General features: G+C 42.3%; 1 protein-coding gene across 2 annotated transcripts in view; it reads right to left on the bottom strand.

The window, feature by feature from the left end:
* LOC311247108 (tetraspanin-18B-like) overlaps positions 1-16,746 on the bottom strand; it is a 79,658-nt gene that overhangs the window by 6,752 nt on the left and 56,160 nt on the right. Inside the window, exons 3-6 of one of the 2 annotated variants that reach the window (XM_084337420.1) lie at positions 4,998-5,081; positions 4,358-4,552; positions 3,171-3,245; positions 2,278-2,376 (exon numbers count right to left, since the gene is read on the bottom strand). In XM_084337420.1, coding sequence (XP_084193546.1) covers positions 2,278-2,376; positions 3,171-3,245; positions 4,358-4,552; positions 4,998-5,060 — 432 coding nt within the window. In that variant the 5' untranslated portion in view covers positions 5,061-5,081. The remainder of the gene's footprint in view (positions 1-2,277; positions 2,377-3,170; positions 3,246-4,357; positions 4,553-4,997; positions 5,082-16,746) is intronic. The other variant, XM_084337421.1, reaches the window with a different exon arrangement.

A 16,746-nucleotide genomic window follows, 5' to 3' on the forward strand; every position in this document is an offset into this window, starting at 1 on the left:
CTACTCGGTCAAGCCAAACGCTTATAACGCATGCATCGACCAGGGTCGGGTTCATGTTCAATGCTGGATTACGTTGGCACCTTGATCGACATCAGTACTTGGAATGGCGATCAGATAATTGGAATATTCTTTTCGGGACCTTGTCAAGGTAAGGACTATATGGTATCAATATTGTGTTGATCCAAAAATTCCTTCATGCTGATCGGGCGTGTGTGTGTGTGTAGTGTGTTCCGTTGGTTGCGATCAAAGCACGGAGGCCCCCCCCCCCCCCCCTTCATGCATCCATGATGAAACATAATACCGATAATCTAAATTTGATTTGATTTGATTTGTGAACAGTAGCTAGTCCAGGGAAGAAACCATAACGCGTTTACTAGAATACACGTTGCCGGCCATTACGAAGCATTTTGGAAATTACACCAGACCACCCTGAAACTACACTCATATTCACAACGGTATAAAACGGAAATGTATGGATGGAAAAATGATCTGTTTTTTGCATCTTGACCGGAAGAAACTCAATGACAATCGACTATATTATTAGATCCATAGCTATAATATATAATATAGCTTTAGGCCTGCAAACACAGCCACGTATCCCCATGTTAAAAGGCGCTGGCCTTTCAACAGTAACAGTAAACAGCGCCATCTGGCGCTGAAAGTGTTAATAGGCGTCTTTGTTTATGGTTTGATTATCACTGATACAAAGTAAAATAGTGCAGTGCAATAAAATAGTTAGTAAAATAGAATAAAATAATGCAATAGTGCATTGCAATAAAATAGTTATCATCGTATTTTTTCGGGAGGCCGGAGTGCATTACAGTAGTCGAGTCGGCTTGAGATAAAGACTAGGGCTGTCAGTTTATCGCGTTAATTAGATTAATTAATTACACAGCAAATTATCGCGTTATGAAAATTAACTCAAAATTAATTACAATTTTTTTTTTTTTTTTTTTTTTATAATTTTTTTTTTATCTCGTTCATTCCATAAGAACGTAGAATACACATTACAGACTTTTTTTTATATGGTCCATTTGCATGTTCTTGGTATCTGATTCTAGGGACATCTATGGATCTCAGGGAATGTATTCCCAGTGTCAGAAATACTGTGTCTGTTACTAGGCTTGAGTAAATTGTAATGAACCAAATGAGAATATCAATAAATTTTTTTTTTATCTTTGACTGTGAATAACGCTATGCTCAAATTGACCAGACCTGAAAAATCTAAGCAAATTAATAGATGGAAGATGATTAAACAGAAGGTTTTGTAGATACAGTACTGAATTCTGCCATCCGGACACATGCAATTTGAATATGATTATAGAATATAGAATATCAGGCATAAAATGGTTATGCGATTAAAATGCGATTAATTAGATTAATTAATTACAAATCCTGTAATTAATTAGATTAATTTTTTTAATCGCCTGACAGCACTAATAAAGACATGGATCTGGTTTTCAGCATCCTTTTGATTTATAAATGGCCGTACTTTAGCTATGTTTCTAAGGTGGAAGAATTATGTTTTTGTCAACTTGTTGATTGTGATTTAAGCTTAGGTCTGAGTCTACCATAACACCAAGACTTAACTCACTCAAATACAGTTAGCAGATGGATAGACTACAGATGGAAATTAGCTTCTGCTAAATCTGGTGCAAACATATTTTCATGTAACAATGATTAATTGTCCAAACAAATAAAAAAAAATATATAATTTTTTTTAAGTAGATTCAGGGCTTTTCAGAAAACATTCGGGGCTTGAGCCCAAGTAGCCACCCCCTAGCCCCGCCCCTGCATTGACATTGTGTGTGTGGTAAATTACACAGGCCACGAGGTTGTGGAAATAGTATGGAGATAATAGGGAGGTGTAGTGGTTACGTCATTGTTGTTTTTCGTGTTCCACCCTCTGTCCAACGCAATGTATTTCCCCATTGCCCATTTTGAAATCGTCTAGTTTAAAATAAATAAAGCATGAACATTTGCATGGTGTACCTTTCTGTGCTTATTCATCCACAATCTATAGCTCAACATGAAAATATTCGCAATTAATCATTAAAGAAAATCGCCAAATTTTATTTCAACCAAAAATGCTTAAACAATAATGTTGTTGATAGAAGAGAACTAATTTTGTGCAAAAATAGAAAGCTTTTCAATTTCCATGCGGCAGAATTGTTACAATAGCCGATAATCCATTTTCCCAATGATAAATCCCTATACAGATGGAACAACCAGTGAGGTCAGACTACACCTCCCTATAGGGTGTAAGTAGGGACTTACAGTGGTCATGATGGCGTTCCACGTGGAGGTGAACACGTCCGTGTTGTTTTGACCTTGGTAGTGACGCTTCAACTCTCTGGTGAAATACTCCCTGGTCAGCTGCAGAAACATACAGATCACACTTTAGGAAATTGTGGAGGAATCCTTTTGGTTGCCCCCAAACAATAGCTTAGTTCACACCTGTTCTATGTTTTGAGATATACAACTTTTGCAAAGTGTTATATCAAGCTTAGATTCTCACTGAGACATAGTTTGGCCTATGTACTTGGACCCCACGATTGGCTGCTTGCAGCTATATTTGATCGTGTGATAGAGGGAATGTAACACAACATTTGTCACGGAATGTGGAAGATACCTTTGAAAAGGATGGCGACAGCATTGTGAGAATGTCAGCAATACTTCTGATCTTGCTTCTGGTCATGACAACACGTACGTTACTACTGCTAACTACTGCCAACTACTACCAACTACTGCCAACTACTGCCAACTACTGCCAACTACTGCAAACTACTGCCAACTACTGCCAACTACTGCCAACTACTGCCAACTACTGCCAACTACGGCCAACGACGGCCAACGACGGCCAACGACGGCCAACGACTGCCAACGACTGCCAACTACTGCCAACTACTGCCAACTACTGCCAACTACTGCAGCCTTTCCTATGGCAAGTTCTGCCTCCTGGTGAAGCGAACCGATCCCATTAACCCTTTCACTACCACACTACAGACGGTAGTGTGGTAGTGAAAGGATTAACCTTCTGTAGTGTGGTACTGAAAGAGTTAACCCTTTGTTGTGTGGTAGTGAAAGGGTTAACCTTCTGTATTGTCGCAGTGAAAGGGTTATACCCTTTGGTAGTGTGGTAGTGAAAGGGTGAAGAGACGACTACTCACATGCTCCCGGAAGAGGAAGGCCAAGATGGCCGCCGCTAGCTCAGCCAGGAAGATAAGGAGGATGAGCATGAAGAACTGAATTAGAAGAATGAAGGAGACAGATGGTTATTTCAAGTAGAGTGTTAACCCTTTCACTACCACGGTATAGAAGGTTAACCATGGCCGTGAAAGGGTTAACCACCTGTAGTGTGGTAGTGAAAGGCTAACCTTCTGTAGTGTGGTAGTGAAAGGCTAACCATCTATAGTGTAGTAGTGAAAGGTTAACCTTCTGTAGTGTGGTAGTGAAAGGGTTAACCTTCTGTAGTGTGGTAGTGAAAGGTTAACATTCTGTAGTGTGGTAGTGAAAGGTTAACCTTCTGTAATGTGGTAGTGAAAGGTTAACCTTCTGTAGTGTGGTAGTGAAAGGGTTAACCTTATGTAGTGAAAGGTTAAGCTTCTGTAGTGTGGTAGTGAAAGGCTAACCTTCTGTAGTGTGGTAGTGAAAGGGTTAACCTTATGTAGTGTGGTAGTAAAAGGTTAACCATCTGTAGTGTGGTAGTGAAAGGTTAACCTTCTGTAGTGTGGTAGTGAAAGGGTTAACCTTATGTAGTGTGGTAGTAAAAGGTTAACCTTCTGTAGTGTGGTAGTGAAAGGTTAACCATCTGTAGTGGTAGTGAAAGGTTAACCTTCTGTAGTGTGGTAGTGAAAGGTTAACCTTCTGTAGTGTGGTAGTGAAAGGTTAACCTTTTGTAGTGTGGTAGTGAAAGGTTAACATTCTGTAGTGTGGTAGTGAAAGGTTAACATTCTGTAGTGTGGTAGTGAAAGGTTAACCTTCTGTAGTGTGGTACTGTAGTGAAAGGTTAACCTTTTGTAGTGTGGTAGTGAAAGGTTAACATTCTGTAGTGTGGTAGTGAAAGGTTAACCTTCTGTAGTGTGGTAGTGAAAGGTTAACATTCTGTAGTGTGGTAGTGAGAGGTTAACCTTCTGTAGTGTGGTAGTGAAAGGTTAACCTTTTGTAGTGTAGTAGTGAAAGGTTAACCTTCTGTAAGGGTTAATCCCCTTGGGTAAATGTGTCCTCTTCATTTGACCTATTCTAACTATTAGCTACATGTTAGCCTCACATAGTGTGAAGCCCAGGGCCAAGAGCCATGGCAGGAAAGCTAGCATGCATGTCTCCCGGTGTCCATCGTCCTCCACAGGTGACTTACAAAGAGCAGCAGGCATTTGTTCTCACGGATGGCTCCACAACAGCCCAGGAAGCCCAGCAGGAAGAGCATCCCCCCCATGGCCAGGATGACGTACACCCCCATGAACAGCAGGGGGTTGGCTGCCACTATCTCCCTGAAGCCCATTGGGTCCACGAGCACCCACACCCCCACTCCCAACAGGAGAGAACCGCCCAGCTGCAGGAGAGAGAGAGAGAGAGAGAGAGAGAGAGAGAGAGAGAGAGAGAGAGAGAGAGAGAGAGAGAGAGAGAGAGAGAGAGAGAGAGAGAGAGAGAGAGAAAGAGAGAGAATGTTATGACATTTTCATCAGATGTGGTGAATTATGAGCATCCAGAAAGTGTTTAAGGTACATTTTCAGATACATTAGACGCCTGTGTAAATGAATGAATCAGCACAAAATGGCTGTCAAATCTATCTATCTATCTATCTATCTATCTATCTATCTATCTATCTATCTATCTATCTATCTATCTATCTATCTATCTATCTATCTATCTATCTATCTATCTATCTATCTATCTATCTATCTGTTGTTTTCTGCAATTACATTAAAACCTTGGTCTTGCTGTTTTGATTTCAGACTTTTAACTAAAGAGTTAAACAGAGTCAGTGGTTCACTTACAAAGATGAAGAAATTGAAGATGAACATGAGGTACTTCATGCAGCTCAGGCAGTCGCCCTCCATGGCTGAAGCCTCCCCCTGCCCCTGAAGACACACACACACACACACACACACACACACACACACACACACACACACACACACACACACACACACACACACACACACACACACACACACACACACACACACACACACACACAAGGATGATTATTCACTGAAAAGCAAAGAACACAGCATAATGCCATACAATACAATACAAAGACAGAAACATCCACATACTGCAATGCCACACTGTACTGTACAATGAGTCACTTGCATTTCATTTTTCACAAGGCACTTGTGAAACACTGTTCGCCGAGCGACAGGAGGTGTTCACATTGATTGTGTAATGGATGGACAGGCTGCAATAAGCTAGTAGGTTTAGTGATGTAATGGTACTGAATGAATTATTCCTTTTTTGTTTATTTTTTTGTTGTTGTTATTATTCATTGATATTTAAATGTGTGTAGGACCATGTAGGTTGAGCCAGGTGGAACCAGAACTGTTTAGGTTGAGCTGGTGGAACCAGAACTGTTTAGGTTGAGCTGGTGGAACCAGAACTGTTTAGGTTGAGCTGGTGGAACCAGAACAGGACACAGACGGAGCCTTTAACCCTTTCACTACCACACTACAGAAGGTTCTGTAGTGTGGTAGTTAAATGGTTAACCCTTCTGTAGTGTGGTAGTGAAAGGGTTAACCCTTTGTCGTGTGGCAGTAAAAGGGTTAACCTTCTGTAGTGTGGTTGTGAAAGGGTTAACCTTCTGTAGTGTGGTAGTGAAAGGGTTAACCCTCTGTAGTGTGGTAGTGAAATGGTTAACCTTCTGTATTGTCGCAGTGAAAGGGTTAACCCTCTGGTAGTGTGGTAGTGAAAGGGTTAACCCTCTGTAGTGTGGTAGTGAAAGGGTTAACCCTCTGGTTGTGGTAGTGAAAGGGTTGTAGTGAAATGGTTAACCTTCTGTATTGTCGCAGTGAAAGGGTTAACCCTCTGGTAGTGTGGTAGTGAAAGGGTTAATATCTGTTGCAGAGGGACCACCGTGATCTTTATTGCCCAGCAGGAGGCGCTCTGAAGGCGAGGACATTTCCCCCTCAAGAGAAACTTTGATACAAGACAATATAGCTTCTTCTCCCAGTGCAGCTTGGGTGGACAGAGCTGGAAGAGTTCACCCTCTTGTTTGAAATGCTTGGTTCTGTATGACCATCACGAGTTTGTGCTTCATAAAACAGCAAAAGACCAAACAAAAATACAAATATACAATATACAAAACTAAAATATTAATTAATTAAAATACTAACTGTAGTAAAATTGTGACAAAAATATATATAAAAAACGAATAAATAAATGTGTATATGTTTTGTATATAAAACTATGAAACTTTTGTAACCTTTTGTTTTTGCAAAATTATGTACTGAATTATGTTTTTTTTTTCTTTTTTTTGTAAATGTAATGTAAAAAAGGGTAGGCAATTATAAGCTTCGGCCTCAGCCTACACCTTTTCAGTCATTTTCTTTCTTTTATAAATGTTCTACTACTGTACATTGCTTTGTAAAAGAAGATCCAAATAAAATCATTCATTCATTCAAAATGTACAAAATGCTAAATCAAAAGATTTGGTGAATTTTGGAGTGATACCATTAAAATAGTTTGTAACAACAGAGTGTAAGGTATGAAATGTACTACGAAATATTTAAAGGGGACAAATTATGGAAAATGGGTTTTTCTGTATGGATTTGTCAGTCTGAGCTGCTAGGTTACTGTACATTATGTACTCCTTGCTGTTTGAAGTAGAGTTTGAAGTCTTCAGATTGGTGGATTTTTTTTGGTCAAATCAGTTGCGCAATAGTCACTTTTGGTCAGTTGTTTCTATACAATTCACTTATATGACATTTAGGTATGACACAGGACTACACAAGCATTTTTTGTATAGAAATGTGTCAACAGACAAAAGCAGGGAACCACAATATTTTGCATACAAATTATGCAGAATGTAATATCATAACTGTCTATTATTTTTCTTGCAATTGAGCCAATTTTCCTTAGGTACGGTTTTGAGGTGTGTGTTCAACAGAATGTAGTATCAAAAACACGTTCACAAAAAGTATGGGTTACTGAATGCTGAACTGCACTGTTATAATCACTAAGCCATTGTTAGACCTTACCTGTGTCCCTGTATCACTTGTCTCTGCTGCCCTTTGATTAAAAACGTCCCTATGTCCATTTTCCTTTTTTTTTGTGGCATATTTGAGTTAGTCACCTAGTAAAAGTCACCTAGTAAAAGTCACCTAGTAAAAGTGAGATAATTGACAATATCAAAACATGCTAGGGCTGTACCGAATAGTTCGAAGCTTCGTTCATAATGTTGACATTCGAATTCTAAATCAACATACATTTTTTTTAATTATGTAAAAAAATATATATATATTTTTTTAATTTGCCAAGGTATGGCAAGTGCCATACCTTTCCATACCAAAACGACGCCCCTGATTGTTTGGTCTTTTGCTGTTTTGTGAAGCACAATTTCAGGTGGGTCATACAGAACCAAGCATTTCACTATAATGTACATGTACCTTATAAACAAAACTTGAAACTTGAAACTTGAACAAGCTGTTCAGAATTGCTTCCCCCTCGATGATGTCACAATGGGATGAATCTGATTAATCAATTAGTTGTGCTTTTTGGAGCCATGGACACTGCTTGTCTAATGCACTGCCCTGTTTCTAAAATGTCCTTTTTATTGTTGGGTGTGGGATTAGCCAGGCAGGGGAAGAAATAATGAATTAAACATGTGGTGACAGTGGTGTGTTGCTATACCCACTGTGTTCAATACAAGGCTAGAAGGATGTGCTTTAAATTATTTAGACAAAAACACATCAAACATGTTAAACAGATTAAAATAATTCATAGAATTAGTTGAACATTTATATAATATTCAATATTATATTATATTTATAATAATAACTTACACACCACACATACCGCTGCTAACATACCTTGTATTGTATAGTTTGTATAGATAGAATATACGTTGTGTATTATGTTTAGTTTATAGTTATAGCTTATAATTATAGTTTGTATCTAGAATATACATTGTGTACTATGTTTACAAATCTACTACGGTTGAGGCGCTGGGAAAAAACAAGCATCTCACGTTTTTCTGAATGTATGTACATTTATAAAAAAACTGTGCCAATAATAGAACCTGAATCTAATATGACCCCTTTAAAGGGTTTAACAACTAGAATACAGGGGTTGGTGGATCTAATAGTTGGCTGGGCATTAGTAGTGATTTGGTTCAGTTGAATTTATAGCCTGAAGAGACACTGAATTATTCAAATGTATTGAATAATAATAACTGGGATGGAGTAAAATGGAATCTGCAAACATTGAAACATTTGATGGAGAAATCATCTGTGAGTGCCGTCTGATCTTCAAGTGAATGGGAATGTAAAGGAGGAGATGAAGGACATCCTTGGCGAGAGCCTCTTGATATGGGAACAGGGAGGACAGAATAGTATGCTGCCTGATGCCTGCATGTCTGAGGCTTTGGCGTATATGGGGTTTTGATTATGTCTGCTTGTAACATAGCAATCATTATTTTGTGCAAGAGACAACGGTTGCTACTGTATGTACAAAACAACGGTTGCCATGTGTTGATTTATGAGAAATATATAAACAAAATCACAATAATTTGGTGTTTTATTACTGGATCTTGAAAAGAATGCACAATATAGCGTAGCAATATTATGCTTTTCCAGTGTTTTTCCACAGAAAGAAGGCATTTTCTTTTGAAAGTGGTTACCAGTGGTTACAGGCAGCCATGTTGGAAGAAAGAAAACTACACAAACAAATTCAGTACAAGGCCTCTATTCCCCGTGAAGAAAATAAGCAACTGGGTGTGTGTCGGTTTCATGGTGCTTTCATCACAGGCTAGAAGAAGCCGTCTGCAGAGAGGCTAGACTAGCTTCAAGCTGTTTCATAAGGGAGGTTAGACTAGCTTCAAGCTGTTTCATAAGGGAGGCTAGATTAGCTTCAAGCTGTTTCATAAGGGAGGTTAGACTAGCTTCAAGCTGTTTCATAAGGGAGGCTATCTAGCTTCAAGCTGTTCCATAAGGGAGGCTATCTAGCTTCAAGCTGTTTCATAATGGAGGCTAGACTAGCTTCAAGCTGTTTCATAAGGGAGGCTAGACTAGCTTCAAGCTGTTTCATAAGGGAGGCTAGACTAGCTTCAAGCTGTTTCATAAGGGAGGCTAGACTAGCTTCAAGCTGTTTCATAAGGGAGGCTAGACTAGCTTCAAGCTGTTTCATAAGGGAGGCTAGACTAGCTTCAAGCTGTTTCATAAGGGAGGCTAGACTAGCTTCAAGCTGTTTCATAAGGGAGGCTAGACTAGCTTCAAGCTGTTTCATAAGGGAGGCTAGACTAGCTTCAAGCTGTTCCATAAGGGAGGTTAGACTAGCTTCAAGCTGTTTCATAAGGGAGGTTAGACTAGCTTCAAGCTGTTTCATAAGGGAGGCTATCTAGCTTCAAGCTGTTCCATAAGGGAGGCTATCTAGCTTCAAGCTGTTTCATAAGGGAGGCTAGACTAGCTTCAAGCTGTTTCATAAGGGAGGCTAGACTAGCTTCAAGCTGTTTCATAAGGGAGGCTAGACTAGCTTCAAGCTGTTTCATAAGGGAGGCTAGACTAGCTTCAAGCTGTTTCATAAGGGAGGCTAGACTAGCTTCAAGCTGTTTCATAAGGGAGGCTAGACTAGCTTCAAGCTGTTCCATAAGGGAGGCTAGACTAGCTTCAAGCTGTTTCATAAGGGAGGCTAGACTAGCTTCAAGCTGTTTCATAAGGGAGGCTAGACTGGCTTCAAGCTGTTCCATAAGAGAGGCTAGACTAGCTTCAAGCTGTTTCATAAGGGAGGCTAGACTAGCTTCAAGCTGTTCCATAAGGGAGGCTAGACTAGCTTCAAGCTGTTCCATAAGGGAGGCTAGACTAGCTTCAAGCTGTTCCACGTCCTCCACCCGTTGGTATGAATTAAGCTTAGTCTGGTAATATCTCTTCACCTTGGAACTCTTTAAAATCAAATCAAATCAAATGTATTTGTATAGCCCGAAAAAACGAATTGCCCCCATGGGCTTCACAGATCAAGAAGAAACATCACAATAGGTCGAGAACACTCCCAGACTTTCCCCAATGAAGATGAGGAACGACTCCCTAAAACCTAGCAAGAGGAAAATAAACACCACAGGCGGCGTGGAGGAGAGAGACATCAGATGGGATGTTCAAGGGGGATCCCCCAACAGGGTGTCGGTGATAATGTAGTGTTGCTATGGATGATAGATGGATGGAGAATAGAACAAGCGAATAATTGGTATGTGTATACATACATCATGTAATAAAACACATGTACATACATACATTGTAGCAATAGTATCTAAAGTATGATCATAATGCCGATGGTCTCTTGGCAAACGAGACACACACAACCGTTTCAGCTTTCAGTTAAAAACCTTCCACCGCTCCTGAAAACGGCGGCCCTCGCCGTAGACTTCCGAGGTTCTTTGCTGCGGCCATATCTTCTACATACATGTCTGTTGCTTATAGTATAGTGCATTTTGACAAGCCGTGGGCCATTTAAAATCTGTGCAATCATCTGAAACTTAAAAAAGAACGCATTGTTTTGTGTCTATAATAATTTATAGAAAATATATAAAAAAGTAAGACAATTAACACTAGACAAAAAGGGGCAGTTTTCAAACGTTTCATTAGACCCCCTTAGGGTTATACTTTTTCTCCAAATTTAAAAAGCCATAGGGACGCTTTGGGGGCCGATGGTGACTCTTCCACTCCAACAAATGATGCAAAGGCAATGCTATCTATTGTTCTCCTCCGAACCCTTTGATGACCTGGGGCTGGTAAAACATTTAAAAAGGGGCAGTTTTTGACAAGAGTGGAAAAGCTCAAGCACCCTTATGTGCCTGTTTGTAGAGGGGAGAGGTCCGATGATGAGGAGATATTCTTAGAAGAGAGGAGAAATACGATTGATGTACTAAATGGTAAATAGACTGCATTTATATAGCAGCTTTTATCCAAAGTGCTTTACAATTTTGTTCCCCACATTTTACCCGTTCACTCACACATTCACAGACCGACGGCGGAGGCGACCATGCGAGGTGCCGACCTGCTCGCCGGGAGCAGTTAGGGGTTAAGTGTCTTGCTCAAGGACACTTTGACATGCTGCCCGGGAGGAGCGGGAATCGAACCGGGGAACCTTCCGATTACCAAACGAATGTTCTACCTCCCCGAGCCTCTGTCGCCACTAATAATACATACTGGATTGAAGTGCCTCCTCTCTACAGATATCTCTCTATATATATGTATCAATTATATAAAATAGATACACACTAGTATAAAATAGTAATATGTTGCATAACTGAGGGGTTTCACCTTCATAGTTATTCTCCATCATTTGAACGTTATGTTGCCCTGGACAGCAGTACTATGTAGAAGAGAAGGTCTAACGTCATATGTCTCTCTCTCTCTCTCTCTCTCTCTCTCTCTCTCTCTCTCTCTCTCTCTCTCTACAGTTCACTCAGGGTTGGAGGATAGCTGGGACATTATATCATCATCCCGGCGGAGCGACGTACCGTCCCCCCAAGCGAGGGATGGAGAGAAAGGTGAGAGAATAAAAGCCAATAAAAGCCAGATGTCTGCCCTTCGCCTGTCACTTCAAAGCCACCGGCTGTAGAGGCTACACGGCACATGTTTGCTGTGACGCTGCACACAGAGCGTCTCACACAAACTGTCCATCTGTATCTATGGACTAGTCTTTACACACACACACGCACGCACGCACACACACACACACACACACACACACACACACACACACACACACACACACACACACACACACACACACACACACACACACACACACACACACACACACACACACACACACACACACACACACACACACACACACACACACACACACACACACACACACACACACACACACACACACACACACACATATACACACACACACACACACACACACACACACACACACAAAGAGAGTAAAATATGCATGGTCTTGCTCTCTCTATCACACACACACACACGCACGCGCACGCACGCACACGTTTAGTTGATTATGGGGACCTGAAAGTGACAGTGTGTCCCCGTGGAATAGCATGACACATGGGAGAGCAGTGGGACTGCGGTGGAGGTGGAGGAAGGCATGTTAATGTAACAGGGCTGTCAGTGGGAGTGTGAAGACGAGTGTGAAGACGAGTGTGAAGACGACCAACTGTGCATTTACAGCCCTGATGGTGTTCATCATCTCCAGCCCAGATCCTGCTGCCTGTCACACCCGACAGGACAAATGACAGACCGGACCGGACCGGACCAGACCAGACCAGACGGAACCGGACCAGACCAGACCAGACCGGACCAGATCAGACCAGACCAGACCAGACCAGACCGGACCAGACCAGACCAGACCAGACCAGACCAGACCGGACCGGATCAGACCGGACCAGACCAGACCAGACCAGACCAGACCGGACCAGCCCAGACCGGACCAGACCAGCCCAGACCGGACCAGCCCAGACCGGATCAGCCCAGACTGGACCAGACCAGACCGGACCGGACCAGCCCAGACCAGACCAGACCTGACCGGACCAGCCCAGACCAGACCAGCCCAGACCGGACCGGACCAGCCCAGACCGGACCAGACCAGACCGGACCGGACCGGACCAGCCCAGACCGGACCAGACCGGACCAGACCGGACCGGACCAGCCCAGACCGGACCAGACCAGACCAGACCGGACCAGACCGGACCAGACAGGACCAGACCGGACCAGACCGGACCAGACAGGACCAGACAGGACCAGACCGGACCAGACCGGACCAGACCGGACCAGACCGGACCAGCAGTTCTGCACCGTTTTTATATAATCAGCACTGTGAGCAGGATAACCATGTGGGATGTGTAGGTTTTATATAATCAGCACTGTGAGCAGGATAACCATGTGGGATGTGTAGGTTTTATATAATCAGCACTGTATGTGAGCAGGATAACCATGTGGGATGTGTAGGTTTTTATAATCTTCACGATGCACATGTGCAGTGGTTACAGAGGTTACAGCTTCAAGCCTGTCACCAGCAAAGTGCACGTTCAGACTAGGCTTTTAGTGATGCGCCTGCACTGCTTTTCCATGCACCCAGACTCTGCACCTGCCGTCTAATCACCACACCACCTACAAGAAGACCAGGATCTCCATGCATCAGCGTCAGATCTTCGTTTATTGACAGCCTGGCAAGTATCTTGACATTACCTCTACTCCATATGTTTTTTCATCACCGTCATGTTAACCTTACTCCTGTTGTGTTTTTTCATGTATCCACCCGAGATTTTTGACGTCTCACGTTTTTCCCGTGTGCTTCCCCTCGTTTTTTTCCGTTGAAAACGTACCCCGTCTTTCTCTCCGTTATCCTCACAGCTTCACCCCCCTGCTTCCCACCAGTCATGGATACCCACCCGCCAGGCTCAAGACACACACACACACACACACACACACACACACACACACACACACACACACACACACACACACACACACACACACACACACACACACACACACACACACACACGTCACACACACACACACACACACACACACACACACACACACACACACACACACACACACACACACACACACACCGCATTGGAGTGCGTTCACTTTTTGCAACGTATTATTAAATGTCCTTCAGGGTTGAACTTTCCTCTGTCTCCCGTGTTGTACATTTGAGCCTACCTGTAACCGGTTCCTAACACAACACACATCAACAACATGCATCAACATGTATTAAATACATGCAAAGCACTCAATATAATATATATATTGCACATCATGCTACATGACCAAGAAATAAACCTCATTTGCATTTTAGTTTTGTATATTGTATATTTTGTATACTGTTTTTTTGAAGCACAATCTCAAGAGGGTCACACATAACCAAGCATTTCACTATAATGTATATGTACCTTATATGTAACAAATAAAAGGAAACTTAGGGCGGCTGAGTGGCGCAGTGGGTAAGGCGCTCGCCACTAACGCAGGATATGCTGGTATCGAGCCCAGCTCTCGGCGTTGCTACCGGCTTGGCCGGCCGTCATACTAACACAATTGGCAGTGTTAGAGGGTGGGAAAGCCGGTGGGTGGGGATTGGACGTTGTGGACAGCGAACAGGTCGGTTGGGTGACGCCTGTACAGCAGAAACAGGAAGTATCGGGGGCAGCGTGAGCCTCCCACTCGTTACTCCTCGCCAGTTTGAGCTGTCTGGTGAAAAGATGCGACAGGCTGCCTCCTCGTGTACCTGGAGGGGACACGTGATGCAAGGCTTCTATCCTCACTACAGCCGACCAGTGGGAGACATAGTCGAGCAACGTTCAAGACAGGGGAGGGAAGATTTGGAAAATACGAAATTGGGATGGGAGAAAAAGTGGACAAAAAATAATAATAAAACGAAACTTGAAACTTGAAACCACGGAATGGGTCAAGCACAGAGAGGACATTTCATCGGCAACCAAAAGAGAGATGCTCGTGTGTGTGTGTCGGCCATCTCGCATGTGTGTGTGTGTCGCTGCATGACTACATTGTCAATGTGTGCAACGAATAAAGACTTCTTCAAAGTCCAGTTTAATCTTTAAAACACTTCTATAGACCTATTCTAACTTGACAACATAAACATTCTAAATTGGTGCACGTTTATTTGCCCCGTTTTTGTGTTTGCTAATACAATAGCTGACAGGATATACGCGGCGTGGCCAAAGCTGTTCCCCTAGCAACAGACCTAGCAACAGACTTCTTCTGAAAAGGTCTGTGACCAGCAGCATATATACAGCAGCACACAACATCCTGGTTAGCACTAGCAATTAATGGCCATCCCCCTCCTTCTCTTTGTGGGTCCTCGGTGGCTACTCAGCTATGTAAATGTAAAGCGTTTACTGCCTGTTAGAACAGTGGTTTGTCCGTGCACGTGGCTCTCACTTTAATGAAGTCAACGCTGTGGGTCCTCCTCTCACCTCAGTCACACGTTGTCTTGGTGACTGACAGAGTGTACTCTGGGTAATTAGAGCCTCTTTGGCCGAGATTTGGGTGGATGAAGCATAGGGCCCATAACCTGTTAAGCTGTAGCCCTATTTTCAGAACTTTCGCCCAAAGGTACATGCCCAAGTAAATGGAAGATTGCTCCACTTCTACAAGGCCAATTAGCATGTTCTTGGTATCTAGGAACATCTATGGACCTCTGGGAATGTATTACCAGTGTTCCGTTGTCTTCTTCATCTATAGTCTGCTCGGGCCAGACTATACCACGGAGCCGAATAGGTTTCCTCATCGGCTGGTTTGACTATAGTATTTCTATGATTTACCAGAAGTGCTGAGTCCAACATTGCGTTTCCACAGTCCACAGTGGTGGAAACGCACCTTATCATCCATAATTATCATCCATATAATCCGTTTTGTCTTCTTCATAATATCCAATAGTTTGCTCTAGGCGATCGCCATTGTCGAGTGTTAGAGTGCTGTAGTTTGCACAGTGTTGCCATGCCTGCTGCGACTGCTGGGGGTGCCCTAGTGATCCCTAGTGATTTGGTTACTCTCAGCCCATGCAGTTCATATGGTAGGCGATACTGCCACCTGTAGGGATTCAATCATCATTGCAGGTACCAGCGAAACTCACAAAGGCCTGCGTGAGTGTTTAGAATAAGGGAAACAAAAAAGGAAAAAGGAACTAAAAACTAGATATCTCATTTTTGGCACTCAACCGCTGGCTCTCAGAAACGAGATGTCTCGTGATTGGCGCTCAATGAGTTAAAGTGCACCAGGTGAGGATGCAAAGCATTTTAGACGCATTGAACCTGTTGCGAGTGGCACTGGCTCACACACAAACAGCTGAGTTCTCACTGATTTTTGTCAAATCAGTTGTGCAATAGTCACTTTTGGTGAGTTGTTTCTATACAATTCAGTTATATGACATTTAGGTATGACACAGGACTACACAAGCATTTTTAGTATAGAAATGTGTCAACAGACTAAAGCAGGGAACCACAATATTTTGCATACGAATTATGCAGAATGTAATATCATAACTGTCTATTACTTTTCTTGCAATTGAGCCAATTTTCCTTAGGTACGGTTTTGAGGTGTGTGTTCAACAGAATGTAGTATCAAAAACACATTCACAAAAAGTATGGGTTACTGAATGCTGAACTGCACTATTATAATCACTAAGCCAGACCTTACCTGTGTCCCTGTATCACTTGTCTCTGCTGCCCTTTGATTAAAAAACGTCCCTATGTCCATTTTCCTTTTTTTTGGGCATATTTCAGTTAGTCACAGCAAAAGTCAACTAGTAAAAGTGAGATAATTGACAATATCAAAACATGCTAGGGCTGTACCAAATAGTTCGAAGCTTCGTTCATAATGTTGACATTCAAATTCTAAATCAACATAAAAAATTGTAAATCTTTTTTTTTTTTTTACATTTTTATTTGCCAAGGTATGGCGAGTGCCATACCTTGCCATACCAAATGGACGCCCCTGACACACACACACACACACACATAAGCAATTTTATTATGTCTTGCTCCGTTGACATAACAATGCACAGCAATATACCTGATGCTTGTTTAACAAAACA

Source organism: Notolepis coatsorum (assembly GCF_963971535.1).
Source record: "Notolepis coatsorum genome assembly, chromosome: 20".
Taxonomy (NCBI): Eukaryota; Metazoa; Chordata; class Actinopteri; order Aulopiformes; family Paralepididae; genus Notolepis; species Notolepis coatsorum.